Source organism: Hypomesus nipponensis, chromosome 1 (genome assembly GCF_054491055.1).
Source record: "Hypomesus nipponensis isolate SF chromosome 1, ASM5449105v1, whole genome shotgun sequence".
Classification (NCBI taxonomy): Eukaryota; Metazoa; Chordata; class Actinopteri; order Osmeriformes; family Osmeridae; genus Hypomesus; species Hypomesus nipponensis.
The window spans coordinates 7,142,302-7,167,128 of NC_140361.1; the positions used below are offsets into that span (position 1 = coordinate 7,142,302).

Here is a 24,827-nt window from a genome sequence, read left to right on the forward strand (position 1 = left end):
AATTTCAGTTTGCTGTTCTTTGTTTTATTAATAGTATCGAGTGCATACGAAACGTTGGACAATCGTCAGTGATATTAAAGGACATTTTAGGACTAGGAAGCTGAGGACTTTTGTCGCATTCTAGTGACGTAAACTAACACTTTCAGTCATGGCGGCAGAAGGTTCGGAAGACTTCAGCAACAACGGGGTACTCGGGGATCCTTCAGGTTGGCAACAATAATCGATTAAACTGTAATATAATACCTATGGCGGAACAATACAAATATATTAACCCTCGCTGTTTGCTGAAAATAAGTTAATTGTGACAGTATCCGCCAACAGAGCAACGTAAACATGCACGGACGGATAACGCCGTTAGCTAGCCTAGCTACACAGCTAGCTAGCCAGCCGCGCATTAGCCATGACCGAGTTGACACGTTTTTTGGCTCCAATGAATGAAAAATAGTGGCCTCCCCCTCGAACATTTCTTTAAACCATGGTTATTGTTAGCTTTTAATATGTTTCATAGCGACTTACCGTCCACTATGATTGTTGTATATGTTGTGTGATCAAGTAAAACAAAAATGTTATTACTAGTTAGCCAGTTGGCTAACTATCTTCTGGTATACGAACACCGCTGAACCGTGCGTTACTGATGGCTATAAGTTCAACTAATTTGCTCATCAATACATTTCTTATTTGACAGCTCCGGAGGTCTCGGAGACTTTCGAGTCTGCAACAGATATGGCTGTTGATTCAGAGGAGAATGCAGGCGGTGAGCTACCCGAGGTGGCGCAAGCCCCAGATCCAAATGCATACACCATGCCCCCGGCCGAGGAGGATGATGAAGGGGAGTTGCCAGTGGACTTTGACCGCCTGTGGAAAGCAGCCCACGACAATCCACAGGATTTCTCAAGCTGGACCGACCTGTTGCAGTACTGCGAGCAAGAGGTTGGAGACATGTACAGCGTCAGGCTGGATATTGTGTATAATACGTAATTTGAAGATTAATAATATGCATTGTCACTTAGCAAGTATGAGGTGAGAAACAAGGTAATACCAGTCACAGAAGCTGTTCGTAAACCATGTTTATGCAGTCGAAGTAGGACCACAGCCCCACTGTGGTCATGTACAGAGATGACCAGTTGTCAAAATGATCTCAATTTTTTTGAGTAATTAACTAACTGAAGACAAATAATGACAATGATAATTACGTCCCTTATGTCTGCAGAGTCACATGACTGCTTCTCGGCGAGCTCTTGTAGCATTTCTGGCCCGCTATCCACTATGCTATGGTTACTGGAAGAAGTATGCTGACCTGGAGCGCCGGGCTGGATACACCACCAAAGCAGAAGAGGTAAAGGAGGAGGGGCTTGGTCGATCGAAACGAACGACCCCGCTCAGAATATGTGATGTGATCCCTAAACCGTGTAGTCTTTGGTATTCCAGGTGTGTGTGCAGGGATTGCAGGCCATCCCTCTGAGTGTAGATCTGTGGATCCACTACATCAACCTGCTCTTGGGCACCCTGGATATGAACCAGCCAGAGTCCCCCAAGCGTATCCGCAGGTACACTTCACTAATGATAGTGTATTCACCTAGCAGATGCCTTTATCCAAACACGTACACTTCTAACTCAACACACAGTAAGGTTTGTACAGGCTCATCCCCATACATAAATCCGACACACGCGCAACGCACACCGTACACACTCCCACGAGTTGTTGCAGCCCGATCATCCGTGTGCAAGGCTGACTGTCTCCTCCCTGTCTTCCACCAGTGCATTTGAGGAGGCGCTTGTGGCCGCTGGGCTAGATTTCCACTCAGATCGCCTGTGGGACCTCTATGTGGAGTGGGAGAAGGAGCAGGGGGACATGAGGGCTGCCACGGGGGTCTACGACAGGGCGCTCAAGACCCCAACGCAGCTCTACAGCAGCCACTACGAGAAGTAAGACCACACAGTATACAGTCAGACAGCTATAAGGTAGAATCGCTAGCTGTTCACTGGAATCTAGGTTCCCATCCAATTCTCCCCTCTTCTCTGCCACTGCCCCTTCAGATTCAAGGTCCACCTGAACACCAACGAGCCCAAGGAGGTGCTTTCACCAGAGGAGTATGAGGAGCTGTGTGTCGAGTACAGGCAGGCCCTGAAAGCCGAGAGGGCCGCCGCCCGAGCCGAAGGGGGGGAGGAGGAGGAGGAGAGGCCCCCGGGGGAGGAGGAGCCCGCATCCCTCGATGGCAAAGACTCCGTAAGTTAGCCTGGCACACCCAGGGATGTCAGCACTCCTCAGGCTTATCCATCTCTCATCGAGGCAGTGAAGAAAGGATTTGTTTAGGCAAGTGGCTTTGTTTGTCTGAGGTGTGACCATGCTTGTTGTTGTCCAATAAGGAGGAGATGATGCAGAAGATGCGAGAGCTGGCCTTGGCTCGCAGAGAGAAGGTCTTCCAGCTGATGGAGGGGGAGGTCAGGAAGCGCTGGAACTTTGAAGATGCGGTGAGGTCCCCCCTGATGCACACACACCTAAATATTTGTGCTCACTCACTGACCTTCCTTTTACGATTCTCCCCGAGAACACATGCTTTGTTGACGAGACACAGAAATAATATTTATTCCTCAACCCTGACCTCCCCCTCCTCCTCCTCACTGTACCTGCAGATCAAGCGTCCCTATTTCCACGTCAAGCCCCTGGACCGGGCCCAGCTGCGGGCCTGGCACTCCTACCTGGACTGGGAGCTGACCCAGGTGGACCTGGGCCAGGGGGAGACGGAGACCGAGGACCCCGAGTTCCTGGAGGCCCTGAGGGACAGCGGGGTGGTTGCCGGGGGCGACCGAAGGGTTCGCGTCCTCTTTGAGCGCTGCCTCATCGCATGCGCCCTCTATGAAGAGTTCTGGACTAAGGTGAATGGAGACTGCCGTTGTTGTACCAAAATCCGTGACCTATCAAGTCTGACCAGGGGTCGCTGTTCTAATGGCCGACAACCACACCTGTGACTTGTCAGCTTGTAGCTTGTTTTTCCATAGGCTCTAATGTGTATCTGCATGCATGTGTTGTTTTAGTACGTCAAGTACCTGGAGCCTCAGAGCTTGGAGGAAGCCAGGAGTTTGTTCATACGAGCATGTGAGGTCCACCTGGCCCACAAACACACCATCCACCTGCAGTGGGCCACGTTTGAGGAGAGGCATGGTGAGAACAAACCTCACACACCCCTACACCCAGTCACCATCGTCCATCATCGTGCAGTGGCAGGGAAACCCCAGGGCTTCTTCATGTGTTCCTCATCCTTCCTTCCGTTTCCCTCCTCAGGAAACCTGGAGGAGGCCAGGAGAGTGCTGGTGGCTCTGGAGGCTGCCATGCCTGGCCTGGCCGTGGTCCGCCTGCGTAGGGTGGGGCTGGAGAGGCGGGCTGGCCGCACCGATGAATCGGAGGCACTGCTAAGGGACGCAGTGGCCCAGTCCAAAGAAACGCCGTCCCTCCATGCTTTCTACTCCATCAAGCTGGCCCGCTACCTGCTGAAGCTGCTGAAGAACCCGGGCAAGGCCCGTGGAGTCCTGCAGGAGGCTCTGGAGATCAGCCCGGTGAGGGGAGGGATGAGTAGCTGCCCACCGCCTTTTTTTTAGGCACTTAAATAGCTAAAAGCCTTGCCGGTGCTGTACTCTGAAAGCGCCATAAACTTCTTTAGTAAACACGGATGAACTATACCATTCAAAACCAGTAGGAGGAAAGGAAAGGTTTGGGGTTAAGCGTGGGGTGTGGACAAAGTACAGGAAAGGACGGGGGGTGTGGAGGAAAGGGAGCTGGGTGAGATGGAGGGATAGAGGAGGGGGCTGTAAACTTTCCATTCCTCCCATCTGTCCTCTTCACGCTAACTGAAGATCCCATCTTCCGTCGTCCAGGATAACAGTAAGCTGCACCTGAACCTGCTGGAGCTCGAGGTGTCAGGGGACCCCCGTGGCTCACCTGAGGGGGTGCAGGAGTGTGTGACACGGGCACTGGCCGCACCCCTCTCGCCCCGGACCAAGATCCTCTTCTCCCAGAGAGGCTTGCAGTACGCTGAGGACTATGGGAACTCTGTGCAGAGGTGAGTCAGTTCTGTGTATAGGTGAGTCAGTTCTGTTCAGAGGTGAGTCAGTTCTGTTCAGCCGTGAACTGTGAACTCAAGAGGGGGTGACCTAAAATGGGGTTTGTCACGTGAATCCATTGATTCATCCATTTTTTTTGCTCTGTCCTTTGCTCCAGTGTGCTGAGTATCTATGAGGAGCACCAGAAGCTCTTGAAGGAGCTGGGCAAGAAGAGAGGAGCGGAGAACGGGTGAGGAGGGGAGGTGGGGGATGGGGGGATGACACAAGTTTCATTATTATTAGGTAATAATTGTATTTACCTGGTTCATTATGGGTATGTCAAAAATGTGATTGATTAGTCAAACTGGTGGTTTACTGGCGGTCCACAGGGATGGGGAGGAACCCGAGAAGATGAGCAAATCAGACGACGGCTCTGCAGAGCCTGCCCAGGCCCCTCCCACCATGCCTCACGTTCCCATAACCACGCCCCCTCCCCCCATGATGGGTGGGGACATGAGTGGTCAGGGAGGTTATGGAGCGTACAACAGCTGGTACCAGGTACATGAAAGGATTACAGCCTGTCTCTTGTAGTATCATTATGCATTTACTATAATTGTTATACCTTTATTACTTGCATAGGACTGTACATACTTCCTAAAACTCTTACTACAGCTTCTAATCCATTTTCTTTATTTAGCAACCACAATATGGAGGTTACGGTTACCAGAACCCATGGAACTACAATCAGGGCTACTATCCTCCAAGCTAGAGAGGAAGAGAAAGACTGTAACGCACCAGTGAACAGCAGGAAGTCGACCCCTGAGGACGTTTCAGCATTGAGTCTCCACCGCCCAGTCCTGAGCCCATCAACAATCAGCCTTCCTCTCTCCTTCCCTCCCTCCCTTACAGAAATCACAATTTAAAATATCCATGGCCCACAGTCTGGCTTAACCTAACCAGATATGTTGAACAATGATTTAACCTCAAGGGTTGAAGGGAAGGATGGATGGATGGATGTTTGTAGCACAGAACACAGCTCTGAATGACTGGACTATCCCATCTCTGCAGGAAACCCCTTCGCTGGTCAGGAACAGGAAGTGTGAGCCAGTCTCAGTCTGATCTCTGAAGTTGTGCGACTGTACATTGTTTTTACAATAACTATTTTTGTATTCTCTTAACATCCAAAAGGCTTCCCCCCACCACCACCACCACCCCCCCCCCCCCCTCTTGCTCTTTCAATTTTAAGCTTGTTTCTGTCTACTTTGCGCAGTTACTGAAACCTTGCATCATTCCGTACTTTGGCTATTCTTTTTCTAATGTATATAAGGGTGTTTTATAGTGTGGCTATGATGTCCAAGCTCTTCAGTCTCATGCAACTGCTGTGTCTGTCTGTACATGTAGCCTATGAATGATGGCGTTCCACTCTGACTTGGCTCAGTTGAATCTTCAGGTCCTGCAGACAAGATGTTGGTCCAGCCATTTTGTGAATGTGAACACGTATCCGACTGTGTGTCTGTCTTGGTGCTCCAGTCACAGGAAGTCCATGTAAAGGTGATGTCACGCTGTACAGTGTGTGTAGTGTACTTAATGCAATAGATTGGCCATAAACGAATAGAAGTAGTGTAGTGGTCTGTGCGCTCTTTAAGAAAAACACTTGCTACCCACAGTATCGCTGCCATTGCATCACTCACGTTTATGAATGCCATTCCATTTTGTTTTACTCCAATGCATGCACAGTAGAATTCAGTCATAGCACCAGTGTGACTGAGTATCTTTTTACATATTTGAATTCATGTGTGGGCCACCACTTTTACATTGTTCAATAAAAATGTTAGCAAATGAGATGGCATTAAATTGGAGTTGGGTGGGTTGGAAACATGACACTAGCGGTTCATGTGGAAGAATGATCATAATCACCTAATTAGACCAGAAATATATCTAAACCATGACTGCATCTTGTGTACTGGAGTTTAATAGTAATTATAGGTTTGACTTAAAAAAAAAAAATTGTGCTCTGTCAGTTTTATTCAAGCAAATAGTGATTGTGTCAATGATCAGTACACCACTAAATTCTTCAATTTACAAAACATTTCCATATGATGTGTTGCTGTATGGAACCCATGTTAACTTAAGGTCTTACTATATAATCAATGAATTCTTATGAGTTGCTACATAAGTCAGATTGAGTTCAACACGGTTTGAGGAAGATCGATTTGTTGTTTATATCAGGACTGTTCCAGAAAACTGCATTGACCGATTGGCCAACTAACAAAACATTGTAGTGATAAAAAATTATATAGTAATTGACTACAAGACACTTCAGGCCACCAAAATTCTTAAAAATTCTGTCAATTATAAGTTTTATCTTGTTTAGCCAAAGTTGGTTGGCTAACATAGCAAAGCTGCTAGCTGGAACAGTGTCCTGTGTCTTCTGTATTTGTGATGAGTGGAGGAAAGAGGTAGGCTCTCATAGCGCCTACTCTCCTGGCTAGCTACTTCTCACTTCTTGGCAACGACCAGCACAGCCGAAGGCACCAAACCTGAACCAAGACGAGAAAGAAGGTACAGAAATCATCAAAAATATGACCGTAGATCTGTGGGATAAGGATACAAGTGGCCAAACTTGAGAATGTCTAATAAGAAGCTTAACAGGTTTCAGGAAAAAGATGTTTAGATTTAGTACATGTTTAGATGATTGCATGTTATAAATGCATTTGTTAAAAGTTGAAGCTTTGCTGTAACGTGTACTAGTACAGGCCTGTTGACAGTGGTGGCTCTCTCTCACCCAGCTCCCGTAGTGGTTTCTCCATGTCCAGCTCGGTGTAGACGCGGCGGGGGTACGGCGACAACAAAGTGAAGTCCTGCCCCTCGGCCGTGTTGCCGTTCACCTGGATGTAAACTCGCACGGCGGCCAGCGGCTCCTGGGCCTTGAACACGGCGGTGATGGCTGAGCCATCCAGCATTCGCACCTACAGACGCAGAATGAGGTGTTTGTGCCACAGTCTGTCTTAATGGTTAGTTGTGTCCATCTTCTGACTCGAAACATTTTCTTTTCTAATTGGTTACACTCGTCTAACCCAGAAAACGGTATCTCTGGCATATGGGCCCCACTGTCACCACACACGTGGCTCTTACCTGTATCCTGCACTCATCATAATCTTTCTTGGCAGGGGGCGGACCCTGGCTGGTGGGTGAGGGGGGGGTCGGGTCAGCTGTGGGGGAGGAGACTGTTGTGCTGGAGGAACCACCTCCGAACTGAGAAGGAAAACAAAATAGACGTTAAGGGAACTAAGTACTTCGGGAGAGATGGATGAAGTCATGACAAATATTGTACTAGATTAGATTAGTACCTTCTGTGCTCTCTCCTCTCTGTCACGTGCTATCTTATCTCTGACCCTCTGTCTGCATTGAGAGGCAAGAAAATAATTGACCATGAACAATGGAGTTCACAGCAGACTAGAAACGGGTATAGAGTAGAACATATTAGAATAGATCATACTTGGCCATTTTGTCCTCCATCTTCTCTCTCCTGCGCAGCTCTGCCAGTTTCTTCATCTCATCGTCCTGCAGCTTCTGTTTGATATGCAGCAGCTCCTGGCCCTGCTTCCTCCTCTGCTTCTCCCTCTCCACCTCCTCTGCTCGCTCCCTCTCTCTCCGCTCTTCCTGTTTCACTCGCATCAGCTCCTCTAACCTGAGACGCAACCAGGCAGGGCCACGCACATGAGAATGAATGGAGATGGTACAGAAAACCTTTTTGCCAATGGTTCTGATTTACTGGGAGGTACTGTGCTTTCAACACCACCACCATTTTCAATCATTTCCATAAAGCCAAGTGAGTACAAGAAAGCTTTGAGGAGTCACTGAAGCTCTCTGACCTCTTTACTTGCTCCCGTTTCTCCTCTTCTGTCATTGGCCGTTTGGTACTCCCATCCTGGATCATGTCAGTCATGTCTCCAGTCTCTCCGCTCTCTGTCAATGGCCAGAGGGTTGACACAGGAGAAACGAGTTATAAATGATGAAGTAAATTAGAATCTTTATTTTTAGCTCCATATTTTGGGTGGCGATGTGTCATGAAAGATGTTTAGTGGTGCAAAGAGAGTGACATACAAGGAATATGGATGCAATATTGCCCTTAGGACCACCTACCTTCAGCTGTTTGAGTTGAGGGTTGAGCTGGGCTAGGCTGGCTTTCTGTTCCTCCAAGAACATTCCCCACCGGAGGTACATATGGCTCGTCAATGTCTGGGTCACCCTCATGCTCCATCAGCCTGTGGGATACACAGAGACATATGGAAAAAAAGCCAGACAATGAAAAGGAAAAGTCTGGTCATTGTGAAAAATTCAACAGGGTCCGACTCTTTACCCATGTTAGACTTACCAGTCCATAGCACGTTCAATCCCTTGATTGCCTGTGTGTGCCACCGCCTTTTCTCTGGAGGCACAGACACATACTCAAATTCACATTTGATTCCAAGTTATAGAACGTAAGTATGATCTATTTGATTACTTTGCCTGGTACTTACGCTCTATTCCTATCGAATCCCATTTCCAAAAGGCTGTCAAGCGTCGTTTGTTCTGCCATTTTGCTGAAAATAAAATGAAAGTTTGTACTTACATTGCTGCCCAGATAAATTAAATCAGTTTAATGGCATGTCATATTTACTTAGAGGTAGGGGGCATAAGAACGGAACACGTTTCAGTAAACATAAAGCAATTGGCGATGCTAAGTTAACAAACACAGCTCATATTTTGTTGATCTGTTTGTGCCAGGCTCGGCTAACTGTAGCAAGCTAGGTGGCTAGCTAATACAAGGCTAATTTCAGGTTGCTAGCCTCTGTCTGTCTACAGAATACTGTATATTGAACAGATTGATCATGTGTAGTGTGGATTATCATTGTGTCATGCAAATCATTTTGGCTAAATCTTCTACTGCGTTGTTATTTAATATTAAATAGCATCCTTTGATAACCAGTTACTCACATCGAAGTCAACAGTCGAAACCGCTTCCCTTCCACATGCAAGTACGGAAAGTCGATTTGGACAAGAGACCACATTTCCAAAACATTCCCATTCACAGTCATTGCTGCCATCTAGTGTACTGACACGATCAAGTCATTTCTCTCTCTCTCTCTCTCTCTCTCTCTCTCTCTCTCTCTCTCTCTCTCTCTCTCTCTCTCTCTCTCTCTCTATATTTCTGTGTGTGTTTGTGAAAGTGTTGTATGACTATATACTTTTGTGGGCGTATTAACAGGATGTAGAGGTTATGGGTTGGGTTTGTTACATATTTACTGTAAGTATAATGATTAATTTATCCGTCCCTTTTAAGCGCTCACTCCCGTCGGTATCAACCCTTTGCTAAGAACCAACTCTCTTGAACACACTCTTCATACTCTTCCTATCCATTTATTTATAACTTTTCTAATCTTACACACAAACATTTAATTATCTCTCACTATTTACATTATCTATCTCTCTTTCTTTCTCTCTATTTACTCTCCTTCTCTCCCTTACTTCTCTGCTGCACGTTGCCTGGATAGCCTCAATGAACTGAGCTTCCAAGGGGTGAGTATCCGTTCATTAAAAAATGACTGGTTGTAAAGTAAAACTAACTTTAATTGAATATAGATAGAAGTAATTGATGTGTAGATTTTTGTTGCAGACTGCTTACTCATTGGCTGTATGGCTGTCATTAGCCTATTTATTTTATAATAAGGGGATTGCAATGTTTCTACAGTTACCTAGTGCGTCACCTGGTCACAAAGTACTTCCGGTAGATATAATTAAATATTGAGGGGATTTCACAATCTAGACTTATTCTGATTAACAAGAAGAAAATGGAACAGGTAAGACTGGAATTAATGGTGAGTAAGGTTGAAGGAGGTAACAGGGGGCCAAGGTCACTTACTAGCTGGTGAATTGTTTTATTGTTTTGTTTTTCAGTCAAGGAATATATGGCGAGGGCTAGGGGTTAAAGATCACACTGTCAAAGTCTAGATAATTTCTCGGAAGGACTGCGATTTCAAATCTGGAGTCTGAGATGACATCATGGTTTAGATTCGGATCAAGCTGCCTACAGATCATCAGATAATGTTGGGATTCCCTACCTGCTGTTCTACTGAAGTTTTAATAACACTTTGTCAAACACGGAGAAATATCTTTCTAATTCAACTTCTGTCAGTTAAACTCATACTTATAATGAAATTGATCATTGACCCTCCATTGCATACATAATCCTCCAGTGGATGATTTGCCATGATTTTATTGGCATATGCTCTATATCGTAGGTGGGTAATAAACAAAATGAGCTTTTATGTGTTATTGCCTGTACTACACATCTTCAAAAGCTTTACAGATTGCATTGTAATAACTCATTATAACCAACAGGGAGCAGTGTTAGCCTATGGTAGATCCTTCTGGGCAGACACATTTGCATTTGCTCAAATATCCTCAAATATTTTCCCCCACTACATACTTATTATTCATCACACAAGTTGAGGTTTGGGAATAGTCCATTATTCAAGTGCAACCAGTCCTCACTATTACTCTACTCTTCCTAGAAATAACTGTCTCTAATTCACTGGACTTAGTGGTTGTGGGTCTCACTGTTTGTAACAGCATCTCCATATGGAATAGCTCAGGGTTCCAGTGGAGCTGCTGTTATGTGTAGAGAGGCACCTCTTCTCCACGCCTGTATCATCTCTGTAGACAATTCACAGATCTCGAACAACAGTAACCCTCAGTAACAATCACACCTGTATGTGCTCAAATTAAAGTGGGTCTATGTTCTCTTCAATACTGTGTATGCCCTTTCATTTCACAATAAACACACAACAATAAACTACAATAGCCTACTGTACTGTTTTAATTGGTGCCTTTAAATTGGAATTGCTTTCATCTTTGGTACATGACAGTACAGCATTTCACATTGTGAATAATCCCATGTTATTTATACATGTAACATCAGTGGCATAAAAACCAAAAATTATAAATAAATCATAATAATACTGTGGTACAAGGAACATACTAAGAAAAACACAACTCGGAATCATTTGTGTCATTTAAGGGGTTTACTATTTTTTGTTCTGTGACAATTATTGACTTGAGGGAGGTAGGCCCACTGAAGAACATAAATCAAGTCAGGTGAGCTATATCACTCAGAGGAATCAACTTTAATGAAGAACACACACATGCAATATCAACATTTTTATCGCCGTTATTGTCGGCATAAATTCCTCTCAGTTAGCGTATGACCCCTGCCCCCACCTTAAATGTCAGGGGTTATAACATTTCATACACCAGTGAGGACCTTTCTTCTGAAATTATAATTTATTATACTTCCGCTTTCTGCGTGTCACAGTCCGCAATCCCAGAAGTAGCCAGTGTCAGACGGCGAAGGATTTTAGATGCACAGAAACTAAACCGCTTGATCAAACTGGGGGTTGAAGGATATTGAAACAACACACAGATTAGTAGCTACATCCATAGCAATCCGGAATTGTCTTCTCTCTTGAATGAAAGTACGCTAGTTTGCTCTGGAGGTTGGGACAATCAACATTTCAAGACCTCGCCTACTTACTACCACTCTTCTGTTGCCAACTTCGATAAGGGCGACCGACACCATTCGTGTCACTAACGTTAGCCACTATGTTCAGCTGGTCAAATAAAAACGGGAAAAAAGACCCCGAACTTTTTCAGAATGTTGCTGACGGTTTGCGGCGACTTTATCGGAATAAACTATTTCCCCTGGAGGACGCTTATCGATTCCATGACTTCCACTCACCTGCACTTGAGGATGCAGACTTCGACAACAAACCAATGGTTCTCCTGGTTGGTCAATACTCAACAGGAAAAACCACATTTATCAGACACCTTATGGAGCAAGACTTTCCAGGGATGAGAATCGGACCCGAGCCAACCACAGATTCTTTCATCGCGGTAATGCACGGCGATCAGGATGGTGTAATACCGGGGAACGCCTTAGTAGTCGACCCCAAAAAACCCTTCCGCAAACTCAACGCATTTGGCAACGCGTTCCTTAACAGGTAATCTCGTGGCCCAATTGTTGGCTTTTTAGAAAGCTTCAGTAGAATGTAAAAAATTAGTTTGACTGCAAAATATTCATGTTGTACAATGAGATCAACGTTCAAGTGACAAGTCCATATTCTCGTTGGCAGTGGATAAAATATCATTCTAATCAACAATCAAGTCTAAACATGTTGGGAATAAAAACACCCACTACTGCTATTGTCTTTTATCATAAAATCTAGCCTAGTGTCTCTCTCCCCCCCCCCCCTTCTTCCTCAGTATGATAATCAGAATCCATGATTGTGTCAATACGTTGGTCAGTACCTTCCACCAAACAAATTTAATTTATATTTTACAACAGAGTCTTCACACAAGGATTGAAAAAACTCCACAAGTAGCACACATTTCCATGCACCTGGCAAATGTTAGTTTAGCCTCAAGCCATGTGCTTGGCTATAATGTCACTTGGATAGCTGGAAAATTGAAATTATTTTTATCCAGGTTTCTAAGCAACATACTAGTGAGTGATTGTGTCCTTAACTGTTCTCAGTTTAAAACCTCAGGTTTTTGTTCAGTTGCCACGTTTGTTGCTAACTTCTATCAAGACTTCTGTCTGTGACAAGGCATTTTGAAATTGTAGTTAATCTACAGGTTTTGGTATCTTTGGTACTATGACATTGTTGTAAAATGGGACATATTTCTTATGACATTCAGGACATGAGGAAATATCTGTTTTGATGGCATCATGAAATCAGATTTCTGGTGTTTTCCAGTTGGTATTATGACATAAATTCTTTCCCATTTAGCATAATGGCATCATAGACTTTGATGAGTCAACAGGGCTTGATTGTGACATCAATAGCTGTCAAGATTGTCATCAGACCTTTTAAGAGGGTCACATCTATGACCCTGCTCTTCTATGATCTTGGACTAGTTCGATTTTGTGAGGTGGTGGTGGAAAAAAAACCGATGTGAACTCTCAAAATACCCTCAAAGGTTCTGCCTTCCCTAGTAGGGTTGAGCATCCTGTGTAATGTAGTCCTGCTCTGCAGCTGATCAGAAGCTGAACAGATGGTGAGATAAACCTGGCCTTGTGCACACAGACTAGTGCTGGTCAGGTTTCTGGACACAGTCACCAGGAGCTCAATCTGGCACCGCCTCAGATGGAGCCATGATGGATTAGGAATGGATACATGGACAAAGCAGAAGATGGACTACAAATTCTTGTCCTCCTTAGCTACTGGGATTGTAGAACTTTCTACTGTGGTAGTTCTACTCCCTGGCTACTTGTTGTTAAAGCTATGGTCTAAAACATTGTGTCATTTTCAACTTTTGTGGTTTACTTAAAACATGACCTGTAAGGTCAAGAGACACTTTAAAGTTCCCGTTTCAGTTACAGTATGACCATGCAGTGGGGAAGTGAGCAGTAATGTGGTTCAGGTAATGGGATTTAATCTACCACTCATGAACACAACTGTTGATGTGATTGTGTAGACTATGACCACTTTAACTCATATTAAAGTTCAATTAATTACATTATTGTGTGGGAAAAAAAGAAAATTGACCATTGGTCTTCAACTTGAGATGACTTCTATAACCAGTTATTAGCTTTATACCCTATACAGCTCTGTAGCTAAATGTTGTCCATCTAGACTGCCAGTCAGAGGGGGGCCTCTGAGTCTGTGTCCACTGTAGAGCTAGCCAGCCTGGTAGTGTGAGAGTCAGCAGAGCTGGAGTTCCGCTCCGCTCGGGGCCTGGCCCGTGTGTTATTCCAGGACACTGACTCGGCACTTTGCTCTGGGGGCTCACAGGAAGAGCACTTTTTTGTGAAAAGGGGGGGAACGTGTCGGAAAGCCCTCCAGCAGCACACACGCTCCACATCCTCAGGGTTGACGCTCGTGTTTTCCTTATTTATTCTGGGATGTTGAGGCCATGGTTTGTGTGTGTGTGTGTGTGTGTGTGTGTGTGTCGGGGTTACATTTATGAGGATTGTGGGGACGATCATGGGTTTGGGAGCTTTGAGTGGAAAATGTTAGGCTTGATAAAAGGGCAAGCATGGAAAGAATGATATGCGATCAGGCCTGAGCCAAAGGAGAGAAGGAAAGGAAAAAAAATGTTTTTGTTATGCTTGGCGCACCAGTCAATTGTAACACGATACCACCCGCGGCTCATTTTCCTTATGAATTTGACTTCTAGTTTGGCCTTCAATTTTTCCCCTTTCCTGTCTACTCTAAAGAAGCTCTATGGAGGTTAAACTCCACTACTACACCAGGGTGAAGGCGAAGAATGTTAAAGGCTTAGCCCAGCTAGCAGGTCTTGTGACCCTGGTGCCCGTGGGCCCATGTTTTGAATATTAGTTCTGTGTGAGTGAACGAGAGTAGTAGGGGTAGGAAGAGAAGCTTCTAGAATGGGAACTCCAAAGCGTTGGCTTTTAAACAATCAGAGCCTTTGTGTGTGTGTGTGTGTGCGTGTGTGTTTGTAGGAGACAGCTGACTCATGTGTAGTTTTTCATGTACACTCCGGAAACACCACCTTGTGATTGTCCTTGAATGTGAAATGGCTTGATGATGTAAATAATACGCCCGCTCAGATATGGTAAACGGTGTCTTTTGTGTTAACGCAATTTCATAAGGGTCTGTAGTTGTCATTGTTTAAGCAACGTGCTTTGTTTCTAATGAGTCATGTCCTAGACCTCAGCCAATTAACTTTTTTCATTTCAGCCTTAAGATGTGTCAGAAGCAAACATTCAGTTTAGACACAGTGTTGTCTTTCATCACTGTCAACCTTGTTTAACTGGTTCTTTACTTTCTATTTTTCGTTCACCTTTACCCTCTCTCTCTCTCTCTCTCTCTCTCTCTCTCTGTCTCTGTCTCTGTCTCTGTCTCTGTCTCTGTCTCTGTCTCTGTCTCTGTCTCTGTCTTTCTCTTTCTCTTTCTGTGTGTCTCTCTCTCTTTCTCTTTCTGTGTGTCTCTCTCTCTCTTTATCTCTCCTCCTGTCCATGCAGGTTCATGTGTGCTCAGATGCCCAACCCCGTTCTGGAGAGCATCAGTATCATCGATACCCCTGGAATCCTGTCAGGGGAGAAACAAAGAATCAGCAGAGGTCAGTCCCACAAATGATACACACACAATACACTACATTCTAGTTCACCACACTACTTACTCATACTGTAAATATGCTAACTCAAAATACTGTACACAAATACCATAAATTCACACACACACACACATACACACACACACATACACACACACACAAGCCTCCATTTGCTATAGTTTCATCAGTTGGTGACAGAGTTGTCTGTCAGCCCTCTCCCCCTCTCCCTTTCTCCCTTCAGGGAGCAGCCGTGAAAACTAAGGTCACATAAACCACACTTTGAAGCTAAGAGCATTCCACACACACATTCATCCCCTCTCTCTGGAGACTTGCGCTCCATTTCTCAAGAGAAGTGTGTATTTTTCCACGAATAGCGCAACCCGGGGTGATACGAAATGTGGTATTTTGTGAAAGGGAAGCTGATTGGAAGAAAAAAAACGTGACAGAAGTGTAAATATCCCCTGCCTACACGCACACACAAGCACACACAAACACACCATCATAGAAACCCAGCGTTGCACACTAGACTGATACTACCCAGGCTCTCACACTGTATGACACAGGCTCATTTGACTAGGGTTTCCTTCTGTTTTGGCGTGTAAATGAGAAATAGTGTGAAGAGAGAGCCAAATGGCCATGGCCTCTTAGATAAACATCAGAAAGGACGAGTTTTTCCATTAAGGTCGGTACAATGTCATCTTTGGGGATAGGTGCATACTAATGATTCATGACCCCCATGTGTTATGATCACCACATGCCACAGACAGATATGTACTGTACAGACACGCATACACAGGGCTGACTGCATTGTTTCGTCAAACAACGACAGATAGACTAGCATGACTGGGGGTGGTGGTAGAGGAGTAAGCCGTAGCAGTTGTCCGTGCTGTGGTTAGGAGGAGCGGGGTGGGTCTGGCCAGGGTCAGCCCAGGGAGAAGGGTGCAGTTGCCATCGTTGGGGGACAGTTGTTTTTTAATGAGCCACATGGAGGGAATGTCCTCCACCAAATCCCACGGGTCCCTCTGAGTTGTAGGTCCTCCTTTAGCCCCACACGGCTCTCTCACGTACTGTCTGTCTCTGCCTGTCTCGGTTCTCTCGCTATCTCTCCCTCTCCGCATTGTTGTTTTCACGCTATCTTTCTAAATGTTTTTGGCCCTACTTTGTTGTTCTCTTGTGTTTCTCTCTCTCTCTGTTCTACCTTGATCTTACTTGCTCTGCTGTGATACTGTGTTTTTTTTTTCTCCCTCTTCTTCTTTCCGTTTCATTCCCTTCCACCTCTGACACACACACACACACACACACACACACACTCAGACACTCAGTCTGAATAATGCCCTATTTCAATGTGCTCACTCACTCACTTACTCACTCAGTCACACTCACACACGGTCCATCACATGCAAAAAAAAGCACAATAGCCAGGCTGGAATGCCTGCACAGCGGATCTGACATCGCTGACTGTGTGGCCGTGCAGCCAAGCCATAGACCAGACGCATTCTTCCCACATCCAGTGACACAGGCCCTAATCAAAACCATAACTCATTTTCTCCTTCTCTTGGCCTTCTCTCTCGTCCTACTCTTCTTATTACAGAAAGGATTCCCCTTGCCAGATGATCTGGGCCAGTTTTCCTGTAGAGGCCTCTGTGTTCCCTATGAACTTCAGTCTCATCTGGCTCCCAGTGTCTCTGAATAAGAGCAGAACAGAATAGATGAAAACGTTTTATGTCCAAATAGGGACATTTTGGAAAGAAACTCATGCGAGATCCTCGAGTTTGTTCTGCTTTGAGCGGCAGTCGATTATGTGGATCGAGTTTGTGTCGAATGCTGCCGACGGCCAAAAACTAAATTATCATCGTCTTTTTATCATTTGTTCACCGTCATTGCCTCAACAGAACCCATTGGATTTCCATCCACCAGTAGCTTAAGTATACGTAGCCCACCGTACGTGTATACGATTGACACACTATCTCCCTCCCTCTCTTCCTATCTCTCTCTCTCTCTCTGCTCCCCTCTCCTCCTCCAGGGTATGACTTTGCAGCGGTACTGGAGTGGTTCGCCGAGCGTGTGGACCGCATCATCTTGCTGTTTGACGCACACAAGCTGGACATCTCGGACGAGTTCTCGGAGGTGATCCGCGCCCTCAAGAACCACGAGGACAAGATGCGTGTGGTCCTCAACAAGGCCGACCAGATCAGCACCCAGCAGCTGATGAGGGTGTATGGCGCCCTCATGTGGTCACTCGGCAAGATCATCAACACGCCTGAGGTAGGTTGGGGGGAGAATGATTGGGTTTGGGTGCGCCCAGAGGTTGGCATCTTTCACGCTCATTGATGTTTCTGGTTCCGACAATCTCTTCTATATCTGTGCCCTATAGCAAGGCACAAATTCCCTTAACTAGCTTAACAGACACATGCAATATATTGCGCTGCAATAAAAATACAAAAACGGGAAAAAAACACTTGTGGTTTGGGAAGTCTGCCCTCTCCATGTTCTGCAACAGATGGTCCTTCCATCACATTATGTTGTTGTACTCTGACAACATTCTATTGCAACGTTCCATTCCGTCTTGACATAATGACTGTGTGGTGGTTTCTAGGTGGTGCGCGTCTACATCGGGTCGTTCTGGGCCCAGCCCCTCCTGGTGGCAGACAACAGGAAGCTGTTTGAGGCAGAGGAGCAGGACCTGTTCCAGGACATCCAGGGGTTGCCACGCAACGCCGCGCTGCGCAAGCTCAACGACCTCATCAAGCGGGCGCGTCTCGCCAAGGTGAGGACCAGTATGAATAAAGTTACCTTGAATATAGTCCACATGCGCACACACACACACACACTCAAAGATGTTGTTTGTATATGCAGTTCTGTGTCTGTATTCAAATGCTCCTTGTCAGTAAACTTCCTTAAATATGTTTGTTCATGTAATTGCTCTGCAGGCTGAGAAACTGAGAAATCTGTCAACAATTTTTTTTATATTTAAATAGGTAACTTCATAGATCCATTTGAGATTTATCATATTGGCAGTAAGCCTATCTAACAACTGTGACTGTCTCAAAACATTTCACAACCTCCTCCAGGTGCATGCCTATATCATCAGCTCTCTGAGGAAGGACATGCCCAGCGTGTTTGGGAAGGAGGCCAAAAAGAAGGAGCTGATTGCTAACCTGAAAGACACGTACCTGAAGATCGAGAAAGAGTACCAGATTTCACCTGGGGACTTCCCCAAACTGGAGAAGATGCAGGTGAGATGGGAGGCCACTTCACACAGACTCCATACAGACATGCACACACCACAGGTTCTCCCTCGCAAAATACAGTCAATGTACATCGGTGACATACGCTTGGATTTTTTGATTCGATTTTTGCCCAAAGATTCTTCTTAGGGCAGAAATAAGGAGATTGGAGGTTTAAAAGTTCTTTAAGCCATCTTTACACATGACATTTACATTTAGTCATTTAGCACACGCTCTTATCCAGAGCGACTTACAGTAAGTACAGGGACATTCCCCCCTAGGCAAGTAGGGTGAAGTGCCTTGCCCAAGGACACAGTCATTTAGCACGACCGGGAATCGAACCGGCAACCTTCTGATTAATAGCCTGATTCCTTAACCGCTCAGCCATTTGACGCACAATAAACAAGCTCACATTCACGTCATGACGTGTCCTGACACTCCTGTCTCCTCTGCTGCCCTAGAATGTCTGTGCTACTGGGCCTATTCTATTATCTCAGATAACACATTTGGAAGGATGTGTTTCTTTCCTGCCAAGCCTGTGTCTGTCTCCTTCTATGCCTCTAATCTCCCCGTCATGCTCTCAGGACCTTCTGAATGGTCATGACTTCTCCAAGTTCCCTGCCATCAAGCCCAAGCTGCTGGAACATGTGGAGGACATGCTGGCCAACGACATCGCCCGCCTCATGACCTTGGTCCGCCAGGAGGAGGCGTCCATGCCCAGCCAACGGGTGAAGGGCGGCGCCTTCGAGGGCACCATGAGCGGCCCGTTCGGCCACGGGTACGGGGAGGGCGCCGGCGAGGGCATTGACGAGCTGGAATGGGTTGTTGGCCGCGACAAGCCATCGTACGACGAGATCTTTTACACGCTTTCACCCATCAATGGGAAGGTGTCGGGCGCCGCCGTCAAGAAGGAGATGGTGAAGTCCAAGCTGCCCAACACGGTACTGGGAAAGATCTGGAAGCTGGCCGATGTGGACAAGGACGGCTACCTGGATGACGAGGAGTTTGCTCTTGCCAACCACCTCATCAAGGTGAAGCTGGAGGGTCACGAACTGCCCGGGAAGCTGCCAGAACACCTGATTCCACCTTCAAAGCGCAACCTGCCGATGGAATGATTTGGCGGCTGGGCACTTTTTCCTTTGGCCCAGCCCAGACCTAACCCCTAACCTCTGAGACAAGGAATTATTTCCGGAAGGAGCCTAAAACCACACGCACCAGAGAGAGACTTGGGGGTGGGGTTGTGTCTAGGTATGGAAAGGACTTAATGGAACAAAGCACACCTAAGATGGGGTTTATTACTGCATGATGTGAATGGGAAAAGAATCAAATACCTAACTAAAGAAATTTTTAAGTAATATTCTGTTCATGTTGATACAAAGAAAAAAAAATAGTTGATCCTTTCAATGAAGAAAAAAAAATCTAACTTTAGAATGGTTGTTTCTATATTTTTGTATTTCCTGTCTGTTGACCGTATATTACTTTAAATAAATAGTTATAAATGCACGTTTGTTTCGTCTTAATAATGAAAAAGCTTTTATTTTGAAGTGACTGTACATTCTGTTAAGTTTAGCACAGGCTGCCACCTGAAGACACAAGAAGGAAACTACAGCAATCAAAATGTCTGCGGCTCTACGAATCAGTAACATTTTTAAGGAACTTTTACAACAATCAGAGCTTCTGACCATAGACTCTGATGAGAGAAATTGTGAATTAACCTCTCAACTTGAGCACACTCAGGGAACGACACACACAGCAATCAACAGCTGTAAGACTTAATGTAGAGAGAGATAGAGAAAAGCACAAATCAGATACAGACAGAGGGAGGTCTCTTAGAAAGACAACAAATGTATTCATGCACAAGTGAACCCGTTTCTGGAACTGAAACCCCCAAGCTGCATTAACAACAAGCTTAACCCGACAAGTTTCACTTGGCCCTGCTCTGTACACAGCTTCCCCCGCAGGGCCGGAGGGAGGATTCTTGTATTTCACTCAACACATTATCAAAAAGACTGACTGATTGTATGGTAGTTTACATACCTTCCATCCATAGGATGCCAGTCCACGCCTCTCCTGTCATTCACGGCTGGTCTCTCATCCTTACTTACCCCTTTTTTTGGCACCCAACATACATTAAGTGGACATGGAACAAAGCCAGGAATGTGAATTATGTCCAAATAAATCTTCAGTGTAGACAGTGTATTTATGTTTGTGTGTGTGCTTACATCCACTGTCCTGCTGTGTATTTCAGCATTTATTTATTTGTACCTATTGATTACTTTTGGAGATGTTTCTTGTCAACACATTTTATCTTAAGGGATAGGAGCACGTACAATAATAATCCAGTAATAAAGTTATGGAGGGTAAAAGGCAGTAAACTGTTTCAAATGCTCATGGGAAATCACACAACATACTATACACATGATGCACAAAAAAGGTGGGTTTTACAGTGTCACAGTCAAACTAAATTTGGTTGTGCATCAGAAGCAGAAAGAACAGATAAATAGTTAGGTAAAAGCAAATAAACCTGTGTGCTGACATTTTACTACCCTGTTTTCTACTACCCTAACAATACACACTATCTGCAAGATTTACCTTTTTGTGATGTTGTATTTAAGTTAATGTTGTTGCACTGTGTCTTGTACCTCGGCTTTAACCTCTGCTCTAACACGAACTGTGGACTTGATAATCTGCCACACTTACTATATTTGCATTTGAGTAATTTAGCAGACACTTTTCTCCAAAGTGACATATAGTGTAGCTCCATCGGATAATCCAGTATGCCTCTTCATATCCACTCAGCTGTTGTATTTCACTACTGTTAGGAAGCCTGTGTCATTCTCTACCTTTCTTCTTGTCTTCAAAGCCGGTGGATTCCAGTTCTAGAACACATTATGCTGGCGGTGCTAGAATCCTCATAGAAGTGTGAAGTGAGGAGGTAAATATGTCTCCCTTTCCTCAGTTAATTGACTCCCCCCAAACGCACTCTCTCGTCTCCCACCCCCAGTCTGTCCCTCACATACACTATCTCGGGATATCATGTTCTGTCCCTCTCTCCTGAAGTTCCCAATGTGTCTGACTGATCCCTTTCCCCATCTGGTATTGTGTCCCATCCCCTCATCCCATCTCCAGCTGTTCCTCCATCTGTCTTACCTCTCCCATCTACCTGTCTGTGGGCCCCTGTCCTTCTCGTCATCCCTAAAAACCACTTCCACCCCATCCCCTCACTGACATGCTACCCCAGGGGAACTGCCTGCACAGGGTTATATAACAGCTAGAAAAGTGTGGAAAGATGTCACTTCTCAGACAGAGATGAGAAAAATGTGAGCTCTCCGTGTAGCCCAGTGGTCACAGTGTACTTTGTGTGTTGTTACTTTGTGTCACAGTACACATGTCATAGTATGCTATGTGTGTCTAAGCATATTGTTTGTTATTATTGTGTACACAGTGTGTGTTGGTCAGTGTGTGTCATTTTCTATCATAACGATATAACGTGAACATATTTTAATGTCAATATGGAATGATTGTGTTATTTTACCGACAATAGTGTTTATATATCATGAAAGCTGTGCTCAGAAAGTTTTAAACCCTATTGCATGCAAATATTTCTGTTGATATTTCTGTAAAATCCAACCATACACCAAACTAGCATATTTTTTAAGGAGGTTTATTGGGAAATCTCAGAGAGTTGACAGCAGAGCACAGCAGCACAATATGATCAAGTACTGATATCAAAGTATTCACTGAGTACCTAGTCTCAACTATTTCACATATTCTGGGAATGAAATTAGGGGGAGAAGAAGATGAAGGGTGGTAGATGACTAGGAAGAAGTTAAGTGCTTTATATTCTAGTCTGTTTACCAGCAGACAAATCAACCCTGTTTTCCCCGATTCTGTTCTTTAAGGAGGAGGAGGCGGGGGGGGGGAGGAAGATAGATAAGTAATATTTTGGGAGGGACCCTGTGAGCTCTCAAAACACATGCAGGGCCCCAGTGCATCTTGGGAGTGTGACAACATCCTATCAGGGGGTCATTTCATTGAAGTCACTGCTCAGTAAGCACCCAAAGGGTATCCCCTCTATACAATCTAAAGACAAGAAATCTACTGATATTCAACTTAATCTGGCTTAGTCTTTCTTTTTCCTCTCCCAAACTATCCCCTGAGCCTACTAAATCAATCAATTGAGCAATCAAAATTAATCATGTAATCAATCCATTAAGCTGAGTCAGGAAGAGTCTTCCCTGTCCAATCTCGGTCAGGCTCAAATAAATAAACCACCTGGGAGACGCACCAAGTGCTGTTACAGCTTAAGGTACAGCAAATCACAAGGGTTTGTGGAGGGCCGTGAGGTAGTTCTAGTTAGGGCTGCAAGATACAGGGACCCGGGACAGGGGGCCGGGACGTGGTGGCAGGGTGTCGGGTTCAGCAGGGTGGAGCTGTAGACGGGTCCCCTCCGAACATCTCCTGTGAGGCGTAGGTGATGTAGAGGAAGCCATCGGGGTCGCTGTGCTGGGAATATACCTCTCCCATGCTGGAGGACATGCAGGACATGCTCCTCTCAGACACGAGCAGGTAGAGAGCCTCGGTGGCCTCCAGGTCGATCTTACTCCTAAGGCGGGAGAAGGGAAGGAGTAGGGGAGATCAAAGAGAATTAACATTAAAACCCATTCATGGTTTATTCACAGGTTATCCATAACAAATGTCTCTTTCTCTAGTCTTCCACTCATGGGTTCTCACCTGAGAAGACAGAGGAACTGACCCAGGGTAAGCTCGAAGGGAACTAAGAATTTGGTTTTGTCCAAAAGGGGAAGGGTCTTTTCACGGATGTATCGCTCCACAATTACCTGCTCATCCACAGCACACAAACATATGACTAATGAAAACACCTGCATTAGTAAAGGAGGAAGCCTACCATTTGGCTACATATTGTATTTAAAGTGTAAGAAACCAACAGGCAAAAAAGTGTTCAAAATAGAAAAAGAACTCACGGGCAACTTATTTGGGAATTTAGAGCGGATACTGCACACTTCATCTTGTCTTGTTGCTATAAATGCACAACAAATGTTTCGTCATACATTGTACAGTAGGATAGATTTTAGGATAGATTAGGATCATGCAGCTTTACACAGTATATGCTACATTATATTGTTTATCTACGTGACATCAGGATACAATCAAAACTCACCAAGGCATTTCCTTTGCTTGAAAGGCATCAATTCCATAGATTTCTCAAAAGGAGGCATGATTCTTCTGTGGTAGTTGACTTAAACCTATGGTAGCGGTGCAACGGATTGCGCCGGTGACGGTCTTTCCCGGGCTGACGGTAGTCCCCTCGGGTGGAAGTCAGTACAAACTACACTGAAGCAGCGCGCACCGTTGGCTTATATAGGGTCAATGTCTGGGAGGGGTCGAAATGTGACTGTCCTATGTAAATATGCTTACATGGACAAACAAAGCCACGCTCCTCGTCTTGATGAGCAGTTTTGAATTAGGCCTGCTCTCATCATTGGTTTAAATCAGTTTCACACATACAAGTTATCTCAGAGCCGCCTCTGACACCTATCTCAGACATTGTATGCACATGCTTTTACAGAAGAGTTTAGTAAGGCACTTCTGTATTTGTTTCTTCTAATTCTTCTAATTCTATTTGTAGATATATTCCTTGCTTTTACATAGCCCTCTCAAATGCACTTTCTCTTTCTATGTTAAAGAGACTCCCCCCCCACACACACACGCACGCACACACACACACACTCGCACACACACACACACACACACACACACACACACACCCACAAACAAACACGAGAGAACACACTGGCACACACCTCTACATGTTCACCCGTAAATATCCAGCTGACCAGACTATTGCCCATGCAACGGTTCTAAACGAATGCGTGTTTGGTTATTTATTATGGTTATTACGACACTTGAAGCACCGGAAGAAATTAGTTGGGTAAGATTGGGGGAGAATGCTGTCCAGGAGAATGCTGAGTTGCTCCACTTTCAAAATCAGTGTAAGCAATGGCCTGAAGTCTTGGAATCGTGCGAATTCAGGCCACTACTGGATCTGAATCACTTAGCCAACTGTATTCTTATTCACAAAGCATTCACATTTCCAGGTCTGTTTTAACCTGTGTAAATAGGAACTGTGGACCAACTCGCCTCTTTGATTGAATTAAATGAAAAGATTCTCAGGGTAACGACGAATAGCATGCCTGTCTGTTGTTAGAGTAGGTCAACCCGCTTTTCACAGACAGAGGTCGCTCTCTGCTGGTTTACGATTGACATTGCAGAGGTTTGAGATTTCAAGGTGGACGTGTCGTTTACGCCTACTCCGAGTGGTAAATCTAAATACAGGTACTCCAAAAAGCCTATTAGATTATACTACAATTAGGCTATATGTAGTATTTTTTAAGGCTATACATTTTAGCATTATCTGTC

The 24,827-nt window shown here is 45.1% G+C and overlaps 4 protein-coding genes and 1 long non-coding RNA gene across 6 annotated transcripts; 3 read left to right on the plus strand and 2 right to left on the minus strand.

Annotated features, from left to right (window-relative positions):
• The first annotated feature begins 76 nt into the window (after positions 1–76).
• Positions 77–5,880, plus strand: LOC146302247 (pre-mRNA-processing factor 39). Of its 2 annotated transcripts, none has more exons than XM_084670627.1 (14): positions 77–206; positions 686–930; positions 1,211–1,336; positions 1,414–1,547; positions 1,759–1,926; positions 2,038–2,227; positions 2,368–2,472; positions 2,635–2,877; positions 3,037–3,163; positions 3,284–3,555; positions 3,874–4,058; positions 4,217–4,288; positions 4,428–4,596; positions 4,736–5,880. In XM_084670627.1, exons 1-14 carry the CDS (start codon positions 149–151, stop codon positions 4,805–4,807), a joined length of 2,166 nt encoding a protein of 721 aa, XP_084526753.1. In that variant the 5' UTR covers positions 77–148; the 3' UTR covers positions 4,808–5,880. The 2 variants fall into 2 exon arrangements, with proteins under 2 accessions (XP_084526753.1, XP_084526832.1); XM_084670706.1 differs by having other exon boundaries at positions 1,429–1,547.
• A 165-nt stretch (positions 5,881–6,045) lies between these two features.
• On the minus strand, positions 6,046–9,168 carry ubxn1 (UBX domain protein 1). The gene is made up of 10 exons (XM_084670823.1): positions 9,019–9,168; positions 8,562–8,624; positions 8,417–8,470; positions 8,185–8,306; positions 7,914–8,007; positions 7,538–7,729; positions 7,389–7,440; positions 7,174–7,293; positions 6,824–7,007; positions 6,046–6,578 (listed from the first exon to the last, which is right to left on the minus strand). The coding sequence occupies exons 1-10, from the start codon at positions 9,126–9,128 to the stop codon at positions 6,538–6,540; spliced, it is 1,032 nt and encodes a 343-aa protein (XP_084526949.1). The 5' UTR covers positions 9,129–9,168; the 3' UTR covers positions 6,046–6,537.
• Positions 9,169–9,419: 251 nt separating this feature from the next.
• On the plus strand, positions 9,420–10,831 carry LOC146302249 (uncharacterized). The gene is made up of 2 exons (XR_014756068.1): positions 9,420–9,600; positions 9,979–10,831. It is a non-coding gene; the product is annotated as an uncharacterized LOC146302249 (long non-coding RNA).
• Positions 10,832–11,400: 569 nt separating this feature from the next.
• Positions 11,401–19,889, plus strand: ehd1a (EH-domain containing 1a). The gene is made up of 6 exons (XM_084670943.1): positions 11,401–12,080; positions 15,068–15,165; positions 17,183–17,424; positions 17,756–17,926; positions 18,231–18,395; positions 18,971–19,889. Exons 1-6 carry the CDS (start codon positions 11,683–11,685, stop codon positions 19,499–19,501), a joined length of 1,605 nt encoding a protein of 534 aa, XP_084527069.1. The 5' UTR covers positions 11,401–11,682; the 3' UTR covers positions 19,502–19,889.
• Positions 19,890–22,053: 2,164 nt separating this feature from the next.
• Positions 22,054–23,725, minus strand: map1lc3cl (microtubule-associated protein 1 light chain 3 gamma, like). Its single transcript, XM_084671072.1, has 4 exons — positions 23,569–23,725; positions 23,372–23,427; positions 23,121–23,227; positions 22,054–22,992 (listed from the first exon to the last, which is right to left on the minus strand). Exons 1-4 carry the CDS (start codon positions 23,624–23,626, stop codon positions 22,806–22,808), a joined length of 408 nt encoding a protein of 135 aa, XP_084527198.1. The 5' UTR covers positions 23,627–23,725; the 3' UTR covers positions 22,054–22,805.
• Positions 23,726–24,827: the final 1,102 nt, after the last annotated feature.